The following is a 21209-nucleotide window of genomic DNA, read 5'->3' on the forward strand; positions in this document are numbered from 1 at the left end:
ATCCACAAGTGCTCCTCTTCCTTATGCATGATGTCCAGCTGGAGAGGATGTTTTTGCATGTCTGACTTATTGTTGATATTATGCAGATATTTCTAGACATGCAGCATTCCTCACATACATAAAGGTATCAGCTACAGAGAGCAGGAAATGATGGACAATCTACATATTTTCAACCATGTCGGTGAAGAGCTTTTCATCAGCTGTGGCAGTTAGTGCATAATGAGTCTTGGATATCGCACAGTAAACATACCTGAAAACCTGAAGGCTGAACCAGAGTTGTGCTATGTCCCAAAGGCCTCCTGCATCCTGTTGGTACTAGCATAAGGAGCAAAAAGAACAAACAAACAATAAAACAAAAGGAATGACCTCACAGCATGTTAACTGTAGTCACTGGGTTTTATAATGCAAGAAATCCATGCTTATGGGCTGGTGAAGATACTAGACTTTAAGTGCTGCTTCTGACTTATGAGCAGTGACAGCAATAAGTTTAACTAACAAGAACACAGAGCAGTTATTCTGTGTTGTTAAGTAAAACTTAAAGACATTTGTGACTTTTCCATGTCACATAACAAATGCTACTATATATATCTGCACCGAGTGTTTTACACATTTATCCTTGACAGTTTTCACTGAATCTACTATCTATCAAAGAATCAGGCACACGTTAACTCTGGAAAAGGATGTTCTGGCTTTCTGAAATGTCATGTTCTGTTGCTGAGTTACACAGAAAATACTCACCTCACAGAATGAAGAACAAAGTTGTACAACATGTTGGGAAAGTAAAATTGTCGGAGGCTTAAAAGCATCATCATCTTTGGTTTAAAGCATCACTACAAAGGCTCAGAGCAAAACACTCAAAATAATTTCCATTGTTTAATGGTCACAGTTGAAGCACATGATATAAAAGTCTATTTACAATGATAGTTTAAAATAAAAAAAAACAAAACATGTTTTGACAATACACACACATACCCAATGGCTGCTACTACCTAAGGATGCTCTCCAAGAGTAGCAACCATACATTAAAGAAAGCCATGTTGAAATAAAAAAAGGGAGTAAAGTGCATGTATGACAGACCTCCCTAAACAGACAGACTTCTGATAGACTGTGGAGAACCTTCACTTGCCAGTCACAGACACACTAAAAAAAAAAAGTGTACAAAAGACTTTTTTGAAGAATTTTTTAAAAACAGAAAAAAAATGTACACACTCACATGGTAAAGTTGTGCTACACAGCCCCACTCACGCACAGACACAAACCAGATATAAAACCATGTACAGCTCCTAAAATGTCAACACTCACAATGTAGACCTTTACATCCCACATCCTACAAGAGAACATGGCAGAAAACCCCACAAATACACACTCTGCCTTCAACTCCCAATCCCCTGACCTACCCCTTTGTCCCACACAGTAACGCATACAGAAAATATTTCGAGTGGCATCAGAAGTGTGAGATGAGTTCACTTCAAAGTTGAAATTCTTTCGAACATTCCAGGAATCCAGAGCCTGACGTTTGTGCAGGTCAGATTGGGTTCAGATCGACTGAGGTACTGTGTAGTCAAAACAAACATAAATAAACCCCAGCATAGCTCTTCTCTTTGCATTCTTATCTAATAAACCGCAGTACAGCTATGCAGCTTTCCTCTCACCACCTCTGGATACACCTTTCTTTGGGGGGGAAAAACACCAATCTGTGGATCAACCTGAGCTCTCGTGTGTTTAGCTGCACCGCATCAACTCGTGTTTAAAATCAGTCTCTAAAACAGCAGAATTGATGTTGATTGGTGTCACTTTTCAGAACAAAGCACTTCTGCCAAATGAGTCCAAGTTTATTTTTTCTGCAATTTTGAGAGGTCTGACTCCTGAACTCATTGATTAATTTGTCAGATTGAACCAGAAGAACAGCTGTATCATTTTCATTGAACTACCCAGCACCCACAACCAGCACATATTGATGAGAAGACAGTAAAGCATGAGGAAAGGTAAACAGAGGCTACATCAGGTCCGACTATTGAAAACAACCAACAGCGATCAAGTAAATATCAAGTTGATGATGGAGAAACCAGCAGTGATGTGTGAATGTGTGCAGGCTCAGGCGTATTAACATTCAACCCATACTTGTTTATTTTTTCTGCTTGCTGAATGTCTTCTTGGAAGTGTTTATACTACGTCAGATTTCTTCCAACTACTCCAGTTCTAACTGACCAGAGCCTTCATAGCCTTGACACTGTCCTTGTACTGAGACAAGTGTCTCACGTGCCAGATTTCAGAGGGGATCTTGGCAGAGCTGAAGAGAAAAAAATCTACCCAAGGTACTTAACATATCCTTTAAGGCAAGAGGCATTGCTTTGTTTTGCTGAATAAATCTAACATATGCATTCACGTCCATTTCTCACAGGCGTACGTGATCCCTCTATCTCAAACACACACACATACTGACACACACACGGTGAGGGTTACATGGTGTGGTAAAGGGTACTAGCAGTTCTTTTCTTAAGCCGCCTCAGAGGATGAGTCCTGCCATATTGCTGCCTTGTTGTCTTAAGTGTTGGCCCAGGAAGATGCAGACAGTCCAGATCAGAGCTGGGGAGTTGTCCTCCTTGCGGACTATGATTTGATGGTGGAGATGTTGGAGGTGGTGAATTTTGACCAGCTTCAGAAAGCCTCACTGCACCAGTCTTGTGGACTTCTGGCTGTTGGCCAGCTGAGGAGTGAGAGCTGTGGACCCGCTGCTTCTTGGACTCATCGCTAACCGGAGATTCTGGTGAGAACGGAGCTGCAGACGATCGGCTGAGCTCCCACTCGGTCAGGTCATTGGCGAGAAGCTCCAGGCAGCCCAGTTTGGCCAGAGAGGCCGAGCGCTTCATCAGGGAAGGAGGGGTCAGTCCCGCCTGGCGAATCCTTGCCTCCACCTCGCGGACCCTCTTCTGGGCACTGCTACCTCGATTCTGATTGGTTCTAGAACTGAGGCCAAAAACCTGGTCCACACACTTGGCCTTGCAGGCACCGCCCATGCTCACCTGCTGAAGGAAGGCACCCAGCTCGCACAAAGTCTCCCATGTCTCCCTCATGATAATGTCACCATGGGGTCCCTCTGTGGGGCAGTCCCAGTCAGTGCCTGACTCAAGCTCTGTCACGCCCTCCAAACACAGGAAGTTCACAGAGGCAAAAGGGGAATGGGAGGAGCGGTGGAAGCAAGAAGAGGTAGAGAGCAATCTAGTATCAGCAGGCTTAAGTTTGTGTCCTTTTGTGCTTCCATCATTATTTCCTACTGTCCTCATGTCAGTCACATCACTACCCTCCCTTTTAACTGCTCCAACCTTCCCATCCTCCTCTTTGTCCTGCTCTTCCTGCATGCTGCCAACTACTGACACCTGCAAACAAACTGATGCATCCTGGGAATGGGACACTGTAGCAAGATGGACACTGGATGGACGCTGCAAAGAGCAAGAGGAGTTGCCAGAGTGGGATGGTGGAGATGAGGAGGGTGATGGAGCCTCGTGCTCCTGTTTCATTCTCTGCTCCAGCTGTCGTGTAACACGCCGCACGGATCCCCTCGTCCAGTCGCTGTAGAGACCAGAAGGAGCTGCCTCCTCCTCCTCTTTGTTTTTCACTTCCTCTTTAACATTCTCAGCTTCCTTCTGTGATAAAACATCTCTATCCTCTATTTCCTGCCTCAGTTTACTCAATTCCTGGTCCAGGGGGCCCTCAGGCTCTGGTCGGCTAAGAGGGCCAAGACTTGAAGCCTGTGAGTGCACTGCAGATTTCGGTCCTGTGACCTGCACAGGAGAGATTTCCTACAAAGAAAAGCAAGATAATATAAACATTAACTGACTTAAATGCCAAGTAAAAGTTAGTTTATCTATGAAGTTATTCACAAGACAATCAAGTAAAACTGGTTCAGATGTGACAGGTACTCTGCATGGAGCATCTACCGTTATGCCACCAGGTGGCACCCTTGGACTCCAGAAAATAAGAGATCATATTTCTACTACTGTGGGTTCAACACAATGACAAATACTGTAAAAAATTACATTGCACATAAAAAAAATCTTAGACAATAATTTGGGTGTTTGCAGTGGTAATAAGAGTGCAGCAGTTCTGCAAAGTTTGCCACAAGCTGGAGCCTTACCTTTCCTTTCTCCTCATCCTTCCCCTCACTAGTGGAGACCTCCTGAGGCAGTGGTTGCTGTTCCTTGCCACAACTCTTCAACAGGCAGCTTTTACCATCTTCACTCATTCCCTTGAACTTTTCCCTAGCACTGAAAAAGTTAATGCGATCAGCACTGTGGCCTAACACCACCTCGACATTGTCTTGAGGAGTGGCACTGGGGTAAAGGGTAAAATCACTAGTGGAGGGAGGCTGGGCTGCTAAACCATTGAAAGACAAGCTGCACATCTGTTGATCAGAGTCTGGATTTTTGACAGGCACTGGTGCTGACAGACACTGGGGTCCAGTCTGTTGTGTGCTGGGTGCTTGTGCTGTCATGGGCTCAGGCACTGACACAAGCAAGGGTTTTATCATGGGAAGAGAGCAGGACAACGTCTGAGATTTGATAGCCTCATCCATGCAGGCTGGAGTTGGGGACAGAGCAGGGGAGAGGGGGAGGTGGTGAAAGGATGGAGGTGGGTGAGGCTGACCCACTACAATGCTCTCTGCAACAGTCGCCATATCTGTCTTTTGAAGCTCAGGCACCAGAGTGGCAGCCCTTGGCTGGGATAGAGGAGGTGATGGGGGTTGCTCCTCAGAGTCACACAAGCCATTGGAGAGAGGGGGAGATAACTGAGACACAGAGCCAGCTGCAGACTCAGGACAAGGGGAATCCAACTGGCTGATCTGGACTACAGCAGAGGGAGAAGGCGCCTCAAGGCTTCGAGCTCCAGCGTCGCCCGATATAGCTGCCACTCCCTCATAGGATAAAGAGCTGAGCTGATTGGACTGGATGCCAGTATCAGGCTGGCTGGTGGAGTGTGCTGCTTTGCCACTACTGGCCAAAGTTCCCAGTGATTCCAGCAGTTCTTTCACAGAGGGACCAGGCGTGTTGCTGGCCTGATTATGGGGATCAGAGTGACCTAGGCTGTGCGGTTGGGCACAAGATTTAGACAGTGGCTCATGGTGGTCAGACAGGTCACTGTCAGAGTGAGAACGCCACAGTTTGTTGTGCCTCTGCTTACTGTAAGAGAGGGAGACAGAGGGTCACAGATTACATAAACTTACATTTGCTGGGTTGCCACAAGCACAACTCAAAATGCCTTGATGTGGGTACCTTGCCAGCAGTATACCCTGATACTCCTCCAGCTGTCTCATAAAGGAGGGGTTCGGTTTGGTCACAGCTCGACGCTCCTTGACATAATCAAAAGCTTTATTCAAATCCCAACCGTACTCCTTCATGGCGTATGCGATCACTGTGGCAGCAGAGCGACTTATACCCATTTTGCAGTGCACCAGGCACTTGGATCCAGCTTTCCTGCAGTAGATATTAAGAATTAAGCTTACATATCAACCTGTCATTGTAAATAGTTCTGTAAGACAAATTATCTGATTGAACTGATACTTTCAAAAGTAGCTAAAAGTATGAGGGAAAAAATAGAGGACATGCATCATCTGAAACTCACTTGGCTCTAGATATAAACTTGTAGGTGTCATTCCAATAAGCAAGCAGGTCAGTGGCCTCCTCATCGTAAACACGGATGTTGTGGTACTCGAACACACCAGGAAAGAAGTTATCGATCTCCCTTGTTACATTCAGGATGTACTGAACCCTGAGCAAGATAGAGAGAGATGACTGGATGTGAGGTTGTTATACTGGAATCTGTTTGGATAATATTTTACCACCAAACATTTATTTTTTTTCCAACATATGACTGTTGGTGTATTATCAGGACAACACTTAATGTTTTTATTGACTTTAGTACAGACTGTACTGTGTAGTGGGTTTTGTTGTTTTTGTCCCCCTCCTTACCCGCTTTTCTGCAACTCCTCCAAATTGGATGCATTCCACTCAGATCCCTGTAGGAAACAAAACAATCCTCAGACTAGTTCAGAGCCTTCAGCTGAGCTTTTCATAATGCTTAAATCCCGTGGCAATTCATGTCTAACATACAATGTGCTCTCCCAACCAGACAAGAATAAAGCACCTTAAAATTCAGAAGTATTACACAAGACTATCTCATATTCTGCCAGGTTCCTGAAACATGGCTTAAGGCTGAGGAACACCCAATTTTCGTGCATTTTACAATGCTCAAGTGATGTAATTAAGTTACTTGTGATCTAGCACTTCTGGTAGTTGTTCATAATAATGAGACCAACACTGGGGCCAAACAGCAATAGTACTCCACAGGTCTGAGTCAACCTACCAAGAAGACATGATCAAAGATCTCCGTCGGACTGTCCATCTGGCCCAGAATGACAATCATCTCATTGTCGATGAACTCCTTGAACTCCCGAAGATTGCATGTCATGTGCATTTCCAGCTCTGTTCGGATCTATGGAACACATCCAGCCAGAAAAGAGACAAACGCACACAAGATAAAATCTTAAAACAATAAATTTAAACCCAAACGTTTAGGTTTGAGTAAAAGGCTGACGACTAAAAAGGAACTCAAACATGGAATTTTTCCAAACTGTTCCTTTTTGGGACACACATTTCAGTGATGAATGCATCTGTTTTGGAGAGTCTGAAGTACTAACTCACCTCTTTGCAGGTGACATTTTCAAGGTCTTTCTGCATCATGATCTCCCTCAGACTGGTTTTGATCTGACGCTCTGTCAGTTCTCTTTCTGTAGGTCTGCAGAAACACACGACATCGAAATACAATGCATGAACTATGTGCAAGCCCTTTTTTATATATATGAAGTATATACAGTGTACCATATGGAGAAGACCTCTGACCAAATCAATTTATGGCAAATAAATAGTAAAAAATCATCAAATAAAAGAGTGAGAAACGTTCCATCTGATCTGGTTACTTACACATCAGAGAAGAGCACGGGCGAATCGGCACGGTGCGACTGTACGTCCTGCATGGCGTTCCACTCATTGATGCGTACCTGGTCGGAGGAAACCCTGCTTTGATAGTAGCTGACCCAGGTCAGGAACAAGCTGCCTGGGAAGTAGTTGTGACATCGAGCCACCTCGCATGCTTTATGGAGCGACTGGAGGGCCGACCTGTGACCCAGTGAGTGAGAGTGAAAGATGAGTTTGAAGAAAAGATATATATATATAAAAAAGAAACTATCAAATGAATGGATACCAAGATGAACAATACAGGGGCAGATATCCATTTTCTACCAAGCTGCAAGATTAATGGAGTGTGACTCACCACATGGCCTGCACAGAAACGGGCTTGAATACATGCACTCTGTTATCAGTTGACACACTGAAACCCCTGAGAGGAAGAAGAGAGGGAGCACAAAAGAGAAAGGTGAATGGGGGCATCTTTGCAACCTGGAGTTAACTGTGTGTTTGATTCATGTATCTCACCCATCTCCATCCAGATGTATCAGTGTGTCGCTCCATAAGGGCAAAACGAGCCCGACAGAGCATGAGCTGAGTGGGAGGGAAAATTAAAAAAAAAAGTTTCTGTGTTATGATTTTATGCACATTGTCAGAAGAGACAGACACATACAGTATAAGGGTGTGTATGTTACTGGCTCACCTATCTACAGGACTGAAATCCATTCCCAGCACCACGCTCTCCTCTGTATCCTGACGGCCATTGGTTGAAACCACCACCATGTAGCGGGTGACCTGGGCGTGGACACTCTCCAGTCGAACCGCCTGGTGCACGAAAAAAAACATAGTTGATGTCCTGACAGTTGATCGACAACCATAAGATTGAATTGTGTATGTGTGTGTGTGTTATAGTGTGTACTCACCAGTTTGATGTTGTCCTCTGGTCTGAGGAGAGTAAACATGGTTTGCAGATGCTGTTGGATGTCTCCTGGCAGAGTAATAAAACACAACTCTGATTAGTGTCAGGAACATTACTCATCAATCGCATTATTGATTCTGTCAGCTGTTCTTTGGGAACACCTTTTGCCTCACCTGCATGTTTGCTGCGCAGCTGTGAGAAGCGAGAGGCAGAAGAGGTGGAGGAGCCATTTCCTCGAGGTAAGAAGAGAGCAGCTCCTTTAACTGTCAGGAAACTTTCACTGATGCTGAATAGACAGGGAGAGAAGAGGAGGAACAAATGAAGTAACTGACAACCACCCATAAATAGTATTAAAATGTCTCCTAGAAAGTTTTTTTCTCCTTGATGATTTTACTGAATTTTCCACTCAACTGGCTCCAATTAAACCACTTTTAATCAAAGAACAAAATGGCACATTTTGTAACACCCCAGGTTTGCCTCCCTTAAAAAAAAGATGCATCACTGAACAGATATATTGCTTGCAGACTTCAAGCAAATAGTCAATTAACTGGTTAGTACATAGAAAGATAATCAGCAAATGTTTTGATAATCGATTAATCGTTTTAGTCATTTTTCGAGTAAGCATTCACTTTCAGTCTCATCTTTTCATATGTGAGGATTTTCCACTTTTTCTCAATCTTAAATGACAAAACAAGCAATATCAAGAAACCACCATGGTCTCTGGGAACTTATAACAGACATTCACTACTTCCAGATAGACTAAACTAACTGCATATGTTGTCCTCATAATGCGACAGAGACACCTAAAGCTAACACTGTCGCTGGTGTTGCAGAGATGACATCTTTTCATTCTCCATCTGTATGAAGCAGAAACTTTTGTTCTTAAGCATGAAAATGTATTTCGTTGTCTATAAGTTGAATGTGTTTTAATAATGGTGATTTAATCTTCTGTTTTCTCAGAAAACACACATGACATCCTGCGCAAACACCACATACACAATAATAACCGAAAGATTCCCGTGCCTTCGTGAGCTCAAGACAGTTTGCAGTTTGGTAAACAGCATCTGGTTCCAGTCATGATCAGAAAAAGACAGAAGGCACGACAGACAAAGACAAGAGGAAAACAAGCTCTCCATACATTTCACCAATCAATTCTCTTGCTAACATGAACTTTTTCTCTTGTTAATATTTCAAACCAGCCTCCCTACTTGCAGTTTTTATCTTTGAACTCTACAGGGAATCACAGCTGCCTTTGAGACGAGAATACAAATATGGTCCAAAACTGAACAACTACACCGCACAAAATTGGCACCTCCAGCTAAGCTACTTGGTGCTACAGATCTCCCAACAATAGAGTTATGTAAGGGACTTAAGATGCCCAGTGCATTCTTTTGATTTTGACGTTGCTCTGACGTTTTCTGAATTGTGGCTGAAAATCGTAGCAAGCAACGCTTACACTACTGATTAAGATGTAACCAAAGTGGAAGCCTCATTGTGTTTCACAATAACCAAGTGAATGCAGATTAACCATACGTTGTCCATACGTGTCACTTCATACAGTGTGTGTGTGTGTGGGGGGGGCAACAATGATAAATATAGCCCAAGGCTGAGGAAGGCCTTTCAGAAACAGGAAGTCTCAATCTGTCACCGTCTGCTGTGAGGACAAAGAAGGAGAGGAACAGAAGTAAAGTGGGATAAACATGGAATGGACAGCGGTAATTACAAAAGTGCCAATTAGGCAATCTGTGGCTTCAGAATGGTGGCTTTTAAAGTATCCACTTACATGCCTAAGTTAGAGATTTGTGATTTGATGTTACCGTTTTTTTTTATACACACAGTCTCACCCACATCAACCACATCATCATCAGTTTCCTTCACGGTGAAGATAAAAAATCTGAACATTTCAGATAAAACTGGATCTGAGGCACATCGCACGAACATCAGCAAGCATAACTGTCTCTCAGTGAAACTCATCATTTTCACGTCAACAATAAAAAGCCTCTACGCCCTCCGCAGGCCAACAGAGGGATCAACAGCAACAGGGATGGTGCACATCAGTGACACTGACAACACTGGCGACTGACAAAACCAGACAGAAAACAAAACCCACTTGCTATCAACATTCCAGACTGCCAAAGATAGATTCATTTTGGAATATGCAAGCTGGTCTGCAAATGTAGAAGATTCTCAGTCCTACACCCTGTGAGACTGACAGCTGACTCTTTGGCCAGTGTGAACAATGGGTAAATGTCAAGACAAAGTATGTCTTCACCTGGTTCATCAGATACCTACATTGCCAATAAATATCAGTGTCATTCCCAACATTGTTTCTCTGAACACGCTGGGCTGACAGATTAATCATATCCTCTGATTCATGAGCAATATGTCTTAGGTACACCGTGTGCCTTCCTGCAAGATGAATTTTAGACACATCTACAATGAAAGAAAAAAAGGTGGGAGGAGGAGCGTGCATGAGAGTAGATGAGTGTGGCATCTGGCAGACATTTCACAAGGAGCAAAGGGAAGGAAACGTCTTCCTGCAGCCACTGACTCCTGCTGCCGTTCTCTCATATCCTTCCCATTAAGTCATCATGGGAAAACCACATGCCTTTGTCATACCAGATCACTGTTAGAAAATACTGAGTGTACTTGTGTAAAGACAAGTAAGCTTCAAGTGGGGGAAAAAGTCTTACCACTTAGTGCATACACAAACTGAATCAGATTCTGGCAGCCAACACTAAGCATCTCACTTGAATGAGATGACAATATAATAACTTGAAGACCTTACTGCATTTCACAGTTCAGTATATTCACACAGATAGCCTGGGGGATCTGAGCACAGTGTAACGCATTCAGTAAACTTACAGCTGATAAATTTCCCCCTGAGAGATCACGGAGTTCTCGGTGAAATAAGGTCTCATCTTTACCCCGCAGCAGGCGCAGAAGCAGCCGGCTGATGAGCCCCGACGCGCGGTCACAACACCGGGAGGCATCGCTGCTGTGGTGGTGGGACCAGGACGCACAGAAGCGGGCTGGAGTTACCGACACGACGCTGAGGTTGAGGTGTGAAGGGGCAGCTGTGGAAGAAGCTCTGATCTCACTTTGACGTTTCGCTTTTAATGATCATCGCGGATTTAGGGGATTATCGGTCTAGAGGTTTTTAAAAAAGCACGGTATGGTAGCACTGGTAAACTGGATGGAGCAGGTGCTTCGTAGCATCTGCTCTGTGATACCGTTTCGTAAATCTGCAGCAGGCTGCGGTAAAAACCTGCCGCTGGAGGGGAGGAGACACTCGTGGTCCAATCGGTGAAAACAGCAGGCTGTCGACGTCTGCATGGTGGACTATTAGTGCCATCGTGACCAGGCATGCAAACAGGATAGGGTTTAAAATAGATCTTTTTTTCCAATTTCAATGGTTAAATTTATGAATCTGGCCTACTCTGAAGACAAAAGGTTTTTGTTTAACTTGAATATTATTTACCCATTCAGACATTAAGAAGCAAAACAAACAGTAGGTAGGCTACATTGTGACATCTTGCATTATCTATGGTTTACCAATATGACTAGTTTTGATTGGAATTCAAAAACAGCCCATGAAGCTTGTAATCTAGGCTGAATGCAGAATTGCAGACATTTTCAATACAGCTAGCTAGCCAGCCGTTTGCCACAAAATACAATATGTCAGGAGTTGTCATTTTCTCCATCAAGTCATCACAGCTAGGCTCTTTAAATGCTGACTGCTATAACTTGTTTGTACTCAGAACAAGTGGTTTTAACTTCACAACATTGTAGCATTGAGCATTTCACAAAGTGCAGTCAGCTTAGCTTTGCTGCTTATTCTAGCTCTCTGAAGGGTTAGACAGTACAGCCTGGGGATATTAACAATAACGTGACACGCGTAGTAAATTCTTAGGGCATTTGGACTTGTTAGGGCTCTTGAAGATGTTTCGCCTCGCATCCAAGAAGCTTCTTCACTTCTGAAGAGGTTCTGAAGAACTGAAGAAGCTTCTTCTTCAGAAACATCTTCAAGAACCTTAATAGGTCCGGATGCCCTAAGAATTTACTACACAGACCATGACCTGGATGACTGAGAACCTTCACCGACCAATAACGTGATACCTATGTAATAAGCTATGTTGCTGACCAATATAAACTAGCTACTGTCCCTATGAATTCTGAACACAAGCATTCCACAAGTTTCCCAGTGTTGTTGCCCCTAACCCACCTTGTTCGAAACGTGTTGCTGGCATCAAATTTAGAATAAGAAATATTTATAGAAGTCCATGAAGTTTTTGAGATTTTCCTGTCATTCCCATAAGTCAGAAAGGATTAGCCAATTATCACATTCTGTTTTACTTTTATTTTACTCAGGATCTCAGCTTTTTCTTAGGAAATGGGGTTGTATTACGTCCAAGAGTTGTGCAATTGTTGCATAACTTTAACTCATTAATTTTGCTTTTGAGCCTTTATTAAAACAGGCCACTGCTTTACTGCCAACAAAGCAACCTCTGAACCCCTGAACTACACAAAATGGACTGGTTTTCTACATCTCCACAGATATCACGTTAATCTGTCAGGAGATAGTCTTCTAGTTGTGTCATTTTTTGCCTCACCGCCCATTTTGTTTCATCAGAAACCTGGTAACTTAAGACAAAACTTGAAGTTGCATAACCAACTCTACATGTGTGGCCTTCAGGGGAAAATTCTCACCAGAGACAACGTCACTTGACACCTTAATGTGCTGGCACTAGCAGCAACAGCAGCAGCAACAACAACAACACAACAACGGAAAAAGGATTGAGAAATCAAAAAGGAGAGAGGAGAGGATCAGTAGTGAACCAAGGCGAAATTTGACCTTAGACTTGGTTATGCTGCCTGTTGATTCCTCGTGGTTTCAGCTGGAGGATGGATTACAAACCAAGGGTAAATACGTGGACATCACCTGACAGCCAGTGTACACACAGGGTGGTGGCACGAGTGGAGGCACTGTTTTTATGTTGGGTCCATTGGTGGCCTATATAATACTGCATACATGTGCACAAGCTTTGGCAGTTTTTATGTTTGTTTGTTTTTTTTTCTACCTTCTTTGACTGTCTTAGATTGGTGAGATTCAGCAGCAAGATGAAGTGGATCAATTAACTCCATCATGTTACAGGATTTGACCTCCTCTCAGTGATCTTTACGAGCAGAAAATTGTTTATTTATTAGTCCCCTGTGTCACGAGTGGTTTAACATATCAAAGTGCTAGATGGTGTGACAATACTGTCAGAGCATGAAGTGTACAGAAATAGACCGCAGAAGGTCAAGAGTTCAGTGTAGGCATGAATACTGGGAATGTTTATAGTTACAGTTATACTAATGAGACTTAAGTACTCATCAGGAGGCTTTCATGGCTGACTGAAAACAGCTGCCTTTATCTGATAATTAACCAACACTCCGGCTTCATGAGGCTGACTGACATTTATCTCACATTGACCTTCACATTGACTCCCCATCCTCTTTCTTCAGTTGGAAATGATTGTTACCATGGTTGTAAAAGCACTCTGACTATAATGAGGAACAGTCATGGGCCATAATCCTAATCCCAGTCTGCCATGAGTCAGGTAGTCCTAGCAGTTGATGGACTCCACATGTTTGTGGTGTCGGGGACAGCTCTCAAGTACCAGCTTACTGTTCTCTCATTCGCCTGCTGAAATGCACACCGTCCAATGACAAGCAGCGAAGGCCAGGATGTGTTTGTTACATGCAGACACCAGACACTCCTCTGTTGCTCTCACGTCTCCACGTATACAAAGACACAGACACAGTCACCTTAGCGAACACAACATTGCATACATAATACAGGACACCCGGGGCTATTAGGTATGGATTGAAAACACACACGGTTTGATATGTATTACTAGCTGACAGGAAATCAATCTGGTTATTTACAGCTGAATCAATCTGCCAACATATCTAACAGACTGCATATGCTAGATTACAATTGGGTGAGTGAAAAAGATTTATTTCATCCAACTAAAGACCAGAAACACTAATGAAATCCTATTCCTTCCTTTGATTTCTCCTCTGTGGGTCTTCCAGTGACGTTGCTGCTTTTGCTGATGTCACTGCTCTGCTGACGTCACTGACTTTAATCAGCAGCACTGCAGTGGGTCCTGTTTAAGCAGACGGACACACTGCATCACTAAAGCTTTATTCCTGTCTGAATGAATGTCACTACCTGTGTCAAAATGAGCTCTGCTGTAGCTGCTCGCTTCTATGGCATGGCAGGCACAGACGTCAGCAGTGTGGGAACGTTAATTCAGTAACTCAGTATGTGGGCCCACTTTCGTTAAAAACGTTTTTGCCTCTTTGCCAACACACCTGAGACCATCATGATGTGAATACACTACACTCTGAAATTAGCTAAAGTTATTAGGTAAGATGATACTAAAACAACATATACAGTATGTGACTATTTCATTGGGCAAGATACAAGTGCTGTTCTTTTGTAATACAAAGAGTTGAACAAGTAAAATTATCTTTATGACTGTGAGGAATAAAACTGAAATCCATAACTTTCTGTGCTTTGACATGTGAAATCTTGCATCATTGTTCGGTATAAACAACAACCCAGTTCGGTGAATAAAAATGTCTGTGAACAATTGGGTAATGTAATAGTTTGACTCTCGAAAAGCAGTGTGCCACCACGTAGAACAACCAGATTGTATTTTGTATTTTTGTCCCAGTTTAAAACTCTGGTATTGTGACAACCCTGTAAGGCATCAAGTTCAACCAATGAAAAAAAGAACCAGTCTTAATGTCTAATAACACTCCACCGTGCAGATGAAAAACAAACAACACTCCCTGGACTCTAAAGCTCACTATAATCTAGTATAACATACACAGCTCCTCATGGGGTTAAAAGTAATATTCCTTTGAGAGTTTGAGGTTAATATGAAGTCAAGACAAGGCCCAGCTCATCACTTGATATTCATATATTGGTATGTGTTCCTTCGAAAAAAAATTGTAATGGCGTGCCAGTACAAGTAACAAGGTTACATATTCCATCGCTGGGTGGAACATAATACAGTCAATTTATACATCAGAGGAGATTTCCATTGAAAAATGTCACATTTAGCCGATAGTGTATGGCTGGTCAAACGATTAAATAATCTCAGGAATTCAAAAACAAGATACTGAAAATAATATTGGTTTGAAGAACACTGCGTGATTCAGAATGACATCTGATCTGATACCGATGTCTGTGTACACACACACACACACACACAGCCCCAGTATGTGAATATAGATTTCACTCCCAGCTGCACAAATACAGAAAGCCCTCTCAGTTGGATGGCACAGAGCTCCAATGACCAGACAGAAACAGAGGCGCTCTGACTTTGGGAGGGGCTACAAGGCTGCCCCTGGATCAGTAGTGCAGCTCCCTTGACCCACATAACCAGACCAGACTCACAGAGAGCCTACTGCCCTCTGATGGCCAGCCAGCAAACCACAGTTAATTGTCTCATATGAGAGGATTTCAAGATTTAATTTGTTGTTGAAGGGCCAAATAAAACAAAAAAGGGGAAATAAGAATGTTACTGCAACCGGCGCACTGATATTGAGAACAAATAAACACAGCATCAGTGGAAGGAAACTGCTGATGACTGTTTGACTAAAACCAGTTGTAAATGTTTTTGAGTGAAACAGGATAAACCAGATTCCCAACACCAGCTCAACACCTAAGGCAATATGGGCCAGCAGAGGGTTATGTCATCACAGTAGCACAGCAGCTCTTTGAATCAGCGAACAAAAGAAGCCCTGCAGGGTCAGACACATTTAATTGAGCATCAAGCACTTCTTCGGGTAAAGTCCATTCTTTGCCCTGTTCGTTTACGTCCGGTTGTGTCATGTCAGAGGTCAGGGGTAGAAATACAACAGAACCTCTGTTCAGACACTTCAGTAGATGCTCTTGTTGTCTCTTGAACCACTCAGCCTGGCACCGCATTTCCGGTACAGTGTCACTGTGATCCTCACTCTCAGCCTTTGTGTCCCAAAATCCCACAAGTTTTTTTCTTTGTTTGTTTTTAGCACAAAGGTGACAAATACAAAAGATGATAAAGCTTCTGAGAGAGACTTTCAGTGTCTTACCTCCTCGGCTGAGAGCGGCGGTCATCCTCCCCACTACCGGACTCCTGAAGAGATCAAATGAGAAAATCACATTCATTAGTATCTAACTATATTGGATGGTCAACTGCTGAGCTTGGAGACAGGATAGCATTTAAATCAACATTACATTATTTCAACGTTGATGCAATACAACTAACTACTGATATATGCAAAACCCCAAAATCACCTAATTGTGAAACACTGTTAGTAATATTGATAAAGATAAAGAAATTGTGAATAATAGTTGTGATTTTAAGCATAAATTTGGTCTTGTAGTATTCAATTCATGTTATGATGCTCTGTAAAGAACTCTAACTTGTTTCAGAATTATAGAGATCATGATTTACAAACAAACAACAAACAAAAATGCTTAATCAACTTTAAATAAGCTTCCAGTTTAAGCATGCAGTGATACAAAACCATAATGAATAAAGTCCCCTCTCATTGGGTAAAACGAGAAGAGTGGCTTGTATATTTCCATATTTACAAGTACACACACACACACGCAGTTGCAGAGAGACAGGAGGGAGAGCAGAGTGGAGCTTCAACTCAATTTGCACACACTCCAGGAAAATGACCTCAGTCTGTTTTTAAGGTGTGGCCGGTGGAGAATAACATATTCACACAGAGAAACAAGCAAGCAAGGAGATGAGCAAGATGAGCAAATAACATATTCACACAGAGAAACAAGCAAGCAAGGAGATGAGCAAGAGAGAAAGGGAGCAAAATCCAATTCACATCCTATCTGCACATTGTGGAATATGAAGCTCTGCTAAATGATGGGCTAAGGATTAGTGGCAGATTAACACCTGGCACTTATCTTGCAGCGCCTGGCTGGTACTTATCTTGTTTACACTGTGTGTAGGCTTAACTAGCCTTAACAACATTACAAAACCATTAGCAACTTCATAAAAGAAAGAATAGATTACAGGTTGATGATGGGAAACAGTGGCACAAAAGCTTTTGCAGGGCTCAATGTTTTTACTGGTCTGACTGAAGCTGGGTCATATAAATTTCAAAAAAGTTATAAGACCCAGCTTCAGCTTATGTTTAATTATTTGTGAATGCACGGTATGATGCAGCTAATGCAAAATGTGCATGATTAATAGGTGTATTTGGTATGTTTTGACCAAGTTATTGCTGAAGCAAAACAGAGGAGGAAGAATCAAGATACCAGAATTTACACCCAAGTCTTGTGATACTGTTGCAGATCCAGTTTTATGTAAAATTTGCGATGGGACAAACTCATCCTCTCTAAGCCACATTGTCTAAAGCAGGTCTCCACTGTGGGCTTTCAGCCCCACCAGCACATGAGATGTTTCAAACAGATCTTGTGGATTGTTTAACACCTCAGTAAAATATGTTACATGAGGTGCTGTTTTCCTATAGTGATTTTAAAAAGATAAAAACATTCTATCTCTTTCTCTATGATGCCATATACCCAAGTTAATTTTTGCAACCTGTACTTAATCCTGGGAAGTAGTGTATGTGGCAGGTCTTTTAGAGACAGTAACATTTAAATGCCTTAGTTATATTGACCTTTGTTGCACATCATGGTTAATTACAATTGTAATGAGGGAACAAGTTTCAAGTAAAAACAAAGCATCTCACTGTAAATTCAGCTGTTGCTGGGTGCCACTGTGTCCTACATTGTGACATATCACCTGATCTTTGTTTAGATTGGAAAACACACTTGTGTTTTGCATATATGAAAATGTGAGGAGATTTTTCTAAAGCTTATGGAAATATGTAGCGTGAGTGTGCAGGCTGGGCAAGGATCTGCAGGACAGGAGACAAGTCTGTGCCGCACTGGGAGTCACAAGTTACAGCATCTGGAGTCATCAAGTTGAAACTAGTAAAAGGGCAGATGAATGTGTCCAAGTGTGTGTAGTACCATACGTGTGTTTTCCCTGAAAACACCCTTATTATGAAGCAAACACACATCAGTCAGGCTGGACAAATTCAACATGTGGTGCAAGTAGAGACGGTGGAGGACAAAAAAAAAAATTCTTACAAGACTTTACATAAGACTTCACACACATCACATGACAGTGAGACACAGGAAACCAGACACGTCTGTGAAACATGTTATCACTGTACATTAGTGTGGGCTACAACTTGAAAGCATATTTTCACAAGAAATTACTGCATTGTTCACCACCTTTGCCTGCCTCACCTTGCTAAATTACAAATGTGTAACTATTTCCTTTACTCGTGATGAAAAACTCCCACGTCACCATCACATCTTTAACACGCATGATCATCCAAGGGATATGAAGCTAACTGCTTAATACCGATGGCTCACTGTTAACAATTCAAAAAAATTCTTGTTTCATCCACTCTCATTAAGTCGTAATGGATGACAGTCAGAACAAATTACCTAAAGTGTGTGTGTGTACACACTAACACAGTTATCATTATGTCGACTCACAGAACCTGTTTTGCTCTGAGAATACATAAGGTGTGAAGGACGTGGTCGCTTTCAAGGCCTCACTACCCTGAGACTGTTTGAGAAAAAACTTTACTGCAGTTTGCCCTTTGAGACACAGTTTGAGGTAGAAAATAACACATTTTCACACACAAACTCTGATCTTCTACTAGGTGCAACTAACAAGGAAACACATCAGACAGTCCTCAGATATCATAAATATCAGCCGCTCATATCTTACTTTAATTCATTATGCCCATAGAGAAGTCAGTTTCACTTATCCAGCACTAGGGCTGCGACTACAGCGTTGCTTCATTATTGATTAACCCGATGATGACTGGAATAACAACTAAATAAATCATTCGATCAATAAAATATCCAAAAATTGAGGAAAATAATTTGGATGGTCCTTTTCCTCAGCATGCTTTTCCACTTTGAGTCAGTCTATCTCAGATGAGCTCAGGCCAAGAGAAACTGGTTGACTTTCTGGATGTTGTTGATATAAGGCTTTAGCCTTGCATGCTAGAGTCTTAACTTGCATTTGTTGATTCAGTGATCGACTGTGTTTACTGACACTGGTTTTCTGAACCATTCCCAAACAAAAATAATTATATCCTTTATACAATCACATCAGTTTTTAATTCAATGCCCCTGAGGATTCAAAAGTCACAGGTTTTTTGAGCATTGCACAACAAGTCTTTTGTGGTGACTGTACCAACTTCTTTGCAACACATCGTAGGCATAAAATTCAGGATAATATATCTTCATATATATAATCTACATAAAATAGATTATATATATAATATATTATATCATGTATTTTAAATAATCAATGACGTTGATAAGGTAAAACATTGATTTTATGGTCTTTGTACAGTTTTCAATTTAACATAATAACAAAGGGGATTTGGAAAATGATGACATTCTGTTTCAATAGCATTTTAAACAATATCCTAACTTTTTTAGAATCATGGTTGCGCTTCCTCCATCTATTCCTGGTAGTCTGGTAGGGCTTCATCTCCCCACTTCTCGACTTTGCATGGTTATACTCCTGCCGTCATCACAAACACACACACAGACAGAAAGAAACAGACGCAGACAGGAAGAGAGGGGGCAGACCGGTAGCGAAACATACAAACAAGACCGAGAAGACAGAGAAATAGACTAGGAAGGAGACAAAGACAAAAAGACACGCGTCCACTACCTTGTTTACATGCCGAGATGACACTCAACAATAATTAAAGAGTAAATACACGCATGAATGCGAGTATGCGTGTCACAAGGCGCTTATTAGGAGCGGAAATGCATGAACTAGGTAGCTAACCCACAAATCTACTGCAACTAGAAATCACTACCTAGCAAGCAATGGGTCTATAAACTGCTGTCACACACACAGGAAAAGTTAGCAAACTTCACCACACCGTAAATGAAGGATAGGAGTTCCTCTTATCTTAGACAGTAGAAGCTAACTGCCAATTGAACCTTTGAACTGGCGGAAATGTGCTGACAGGAACCATGTCAACAGTGGGGTACAATTAAAGAAGAAGGGGAAATTGTTCTTTCCTAGTCGGCTAACGTCGTTGCCTTTTTCAAGCAGCGGTAACATAACATTTCCAAGCAGATTAACTTGCCACCAAGTAAGACACTGATATTATAACTGAAAATGATGAGCAGCTATATGTCACGCATGCGCAGGGAGCACAAAGGCAAGGCACTTTATGACAGTCAGCAGCCAACAAAAAGACAGCGGAAATGAAGTCTCATATCGCCTTCGTTGTCAAATAAATTTGGGTTTGACGGTAGTGGCACACGTAGTGGAAGAGGGTTCAATAAAGGCGGCTCTTACCGAAACGCAAGGGCTGGAGCTGGTGCTGGGGGTCGGTGAACGCTGTACGGTAACCAGCGCCATTCAGCGACCGGGAAGCGGACACCTGAGAGTAAACGACAGCGGCGAGACGAGCATAATTGTGTCGATGGAGAGAAAGCCCAGCTGAACCCGGGTTGTTTGTCTTTTCTCGTTTTTCCTCTTTCTCCCTCACTGATCGTTGACTACTTGACTACTCCCCGGCTGTTTCCTCTGTCAGCTCCTTTTGCGCATGCGCAACTACCCGTAGCTTGTCAATCTTGATTAACCGTTTGTGTGCTGGACGTAAGCAAAGCGGTTATGAGAAGAGTCAGCCTCCTACAGGTACATTCAGAAAAGTTATTTCTTGTTGGAGTATAGTAACTATAGCCTACTGGATGTACTTCAATAAAGCTGAAGGACATGTGACGAAAATCTTACAAACAATAGTCAAGAACTGTGCAATAAAAGCCATCCATCCATCCATTTTCTATACCGCTTATCCGTCAACAAAAGCCAAATCCCCCGAATTTTAGTCACTTGAAAACAGTGAATCCCACACTATATTGCTTTTTTTAAAGGAATCTTACCAAGTAGATTCATTTTTTTCAGTATTTTCGTTTTCTGAGTGTCAGTTTAATCTTAAGTCACTGTAACCCTATAAGGTTATGTCAGTTACTCATTACTTTTCTTGATCTCTCAAGTAAATAAAATCAGTTCAAACTTTAGTTGGGGTGTGTCTCTTCTAAGCATAAAATAAAAACTTGAGAAAGCATAATATGTAGCTTGTTTGTTGATTTTATGTACAATATCCATAGAAGTGTACATCATTTTATTTTTATATTGGTTTAAGCACATGTAGTGCTTGAAGGTTTGGAAAAGTAGAAAAATCTGACTACCAAAGAGTTA

General features: G+C 42.2%; 1 protein-coding gene across 2 annotated transcripts; it reads right to left on the minus strand.

The window, feature by feature from the left end:
• Window positions 1-860: 860 nt before the first annotated feature.
• On the minus strand, window positions 861-20582 carry ssh2b (slingshot protein phosphatase 2b). 2 transcript variants are annotated; one of them, XM_046410789.1, is made up of 15 exons: window positions 20304-20582; window positions 16012-16055; window positions 8052-8164; window positions 7883-7947; window positions 7663-7784; window positions 7488-7553; window positions 7327-7392; window positions 6978-7172; window positions 6699-6792; window positions 6361-6489; window positions 5967-6013; window positions 5620-5766; window positions 5271-5471; window positions 4136-5177; window positions 861-3800 (listed from the first exon to the last, which is right to left on the minus strand). In XM_046410789.1, the coding sequence occupies exons 1-15, from the start codon at window positions 20364-20366 to the stop codon at window positions 2460-2462; spliced, it is 3735 nt and encodes a 1244-aa protein (XP_046266745.1). In that variant the 5' UTR covers window positions 20367-20582; the 3' UTR covers window positions 861-2459. The 2 variants fall into 2 exon arrangements, with proteins under 2 accessions (XP_046266745.1, XP_046266744.1); XM_046410788.1 differs by lacking the exons at window positions 16012-16055; window positions 20304-20582 and adding an exon at window positions 10744-11067.
• Between the last annotated feature and the right edge of the window lie 627 nt (window positions 20583-21209).

Source organism: Scatophagus argus, chromosome 14 (genome assembly GCF_020382885.2).
Source record: "Scatophagus argus isolate fScaArg1 chromosome 14, fScaArg1.pri, whole genome shotgun sequence".
NCBI lineage: Eukaryota > Metazoa > Chordata > Actinopteri > Scatophagidae > Scatophagus > Scatophagus argus.

Bases quoted from the DNA above. Each gene is read 5' to 3' on its own strand.
- ssh2b (XM_046410788.1), bottom strand. From the start codon at position 10,871: ATGCCTCCCGGTGTTGTGACCGCGCGTCGGGGCTCATCAGCCGGCTGC. The intron at 6,490-6,698 runs GTGAGTTAGTAC...TGTGTTCCATAG, and splicing joins AAAATGTCACCTGCAAAGAG to ATCCGAACAGAGCTGGAAAT. The intron at 5,472-5,619 runs GTGAGTTTCAGA...TATCTACTGCAG, and splicing joins AAGTTTATATCTAGAGCCAA to GAAAGCTGGATCCAAGTGCC.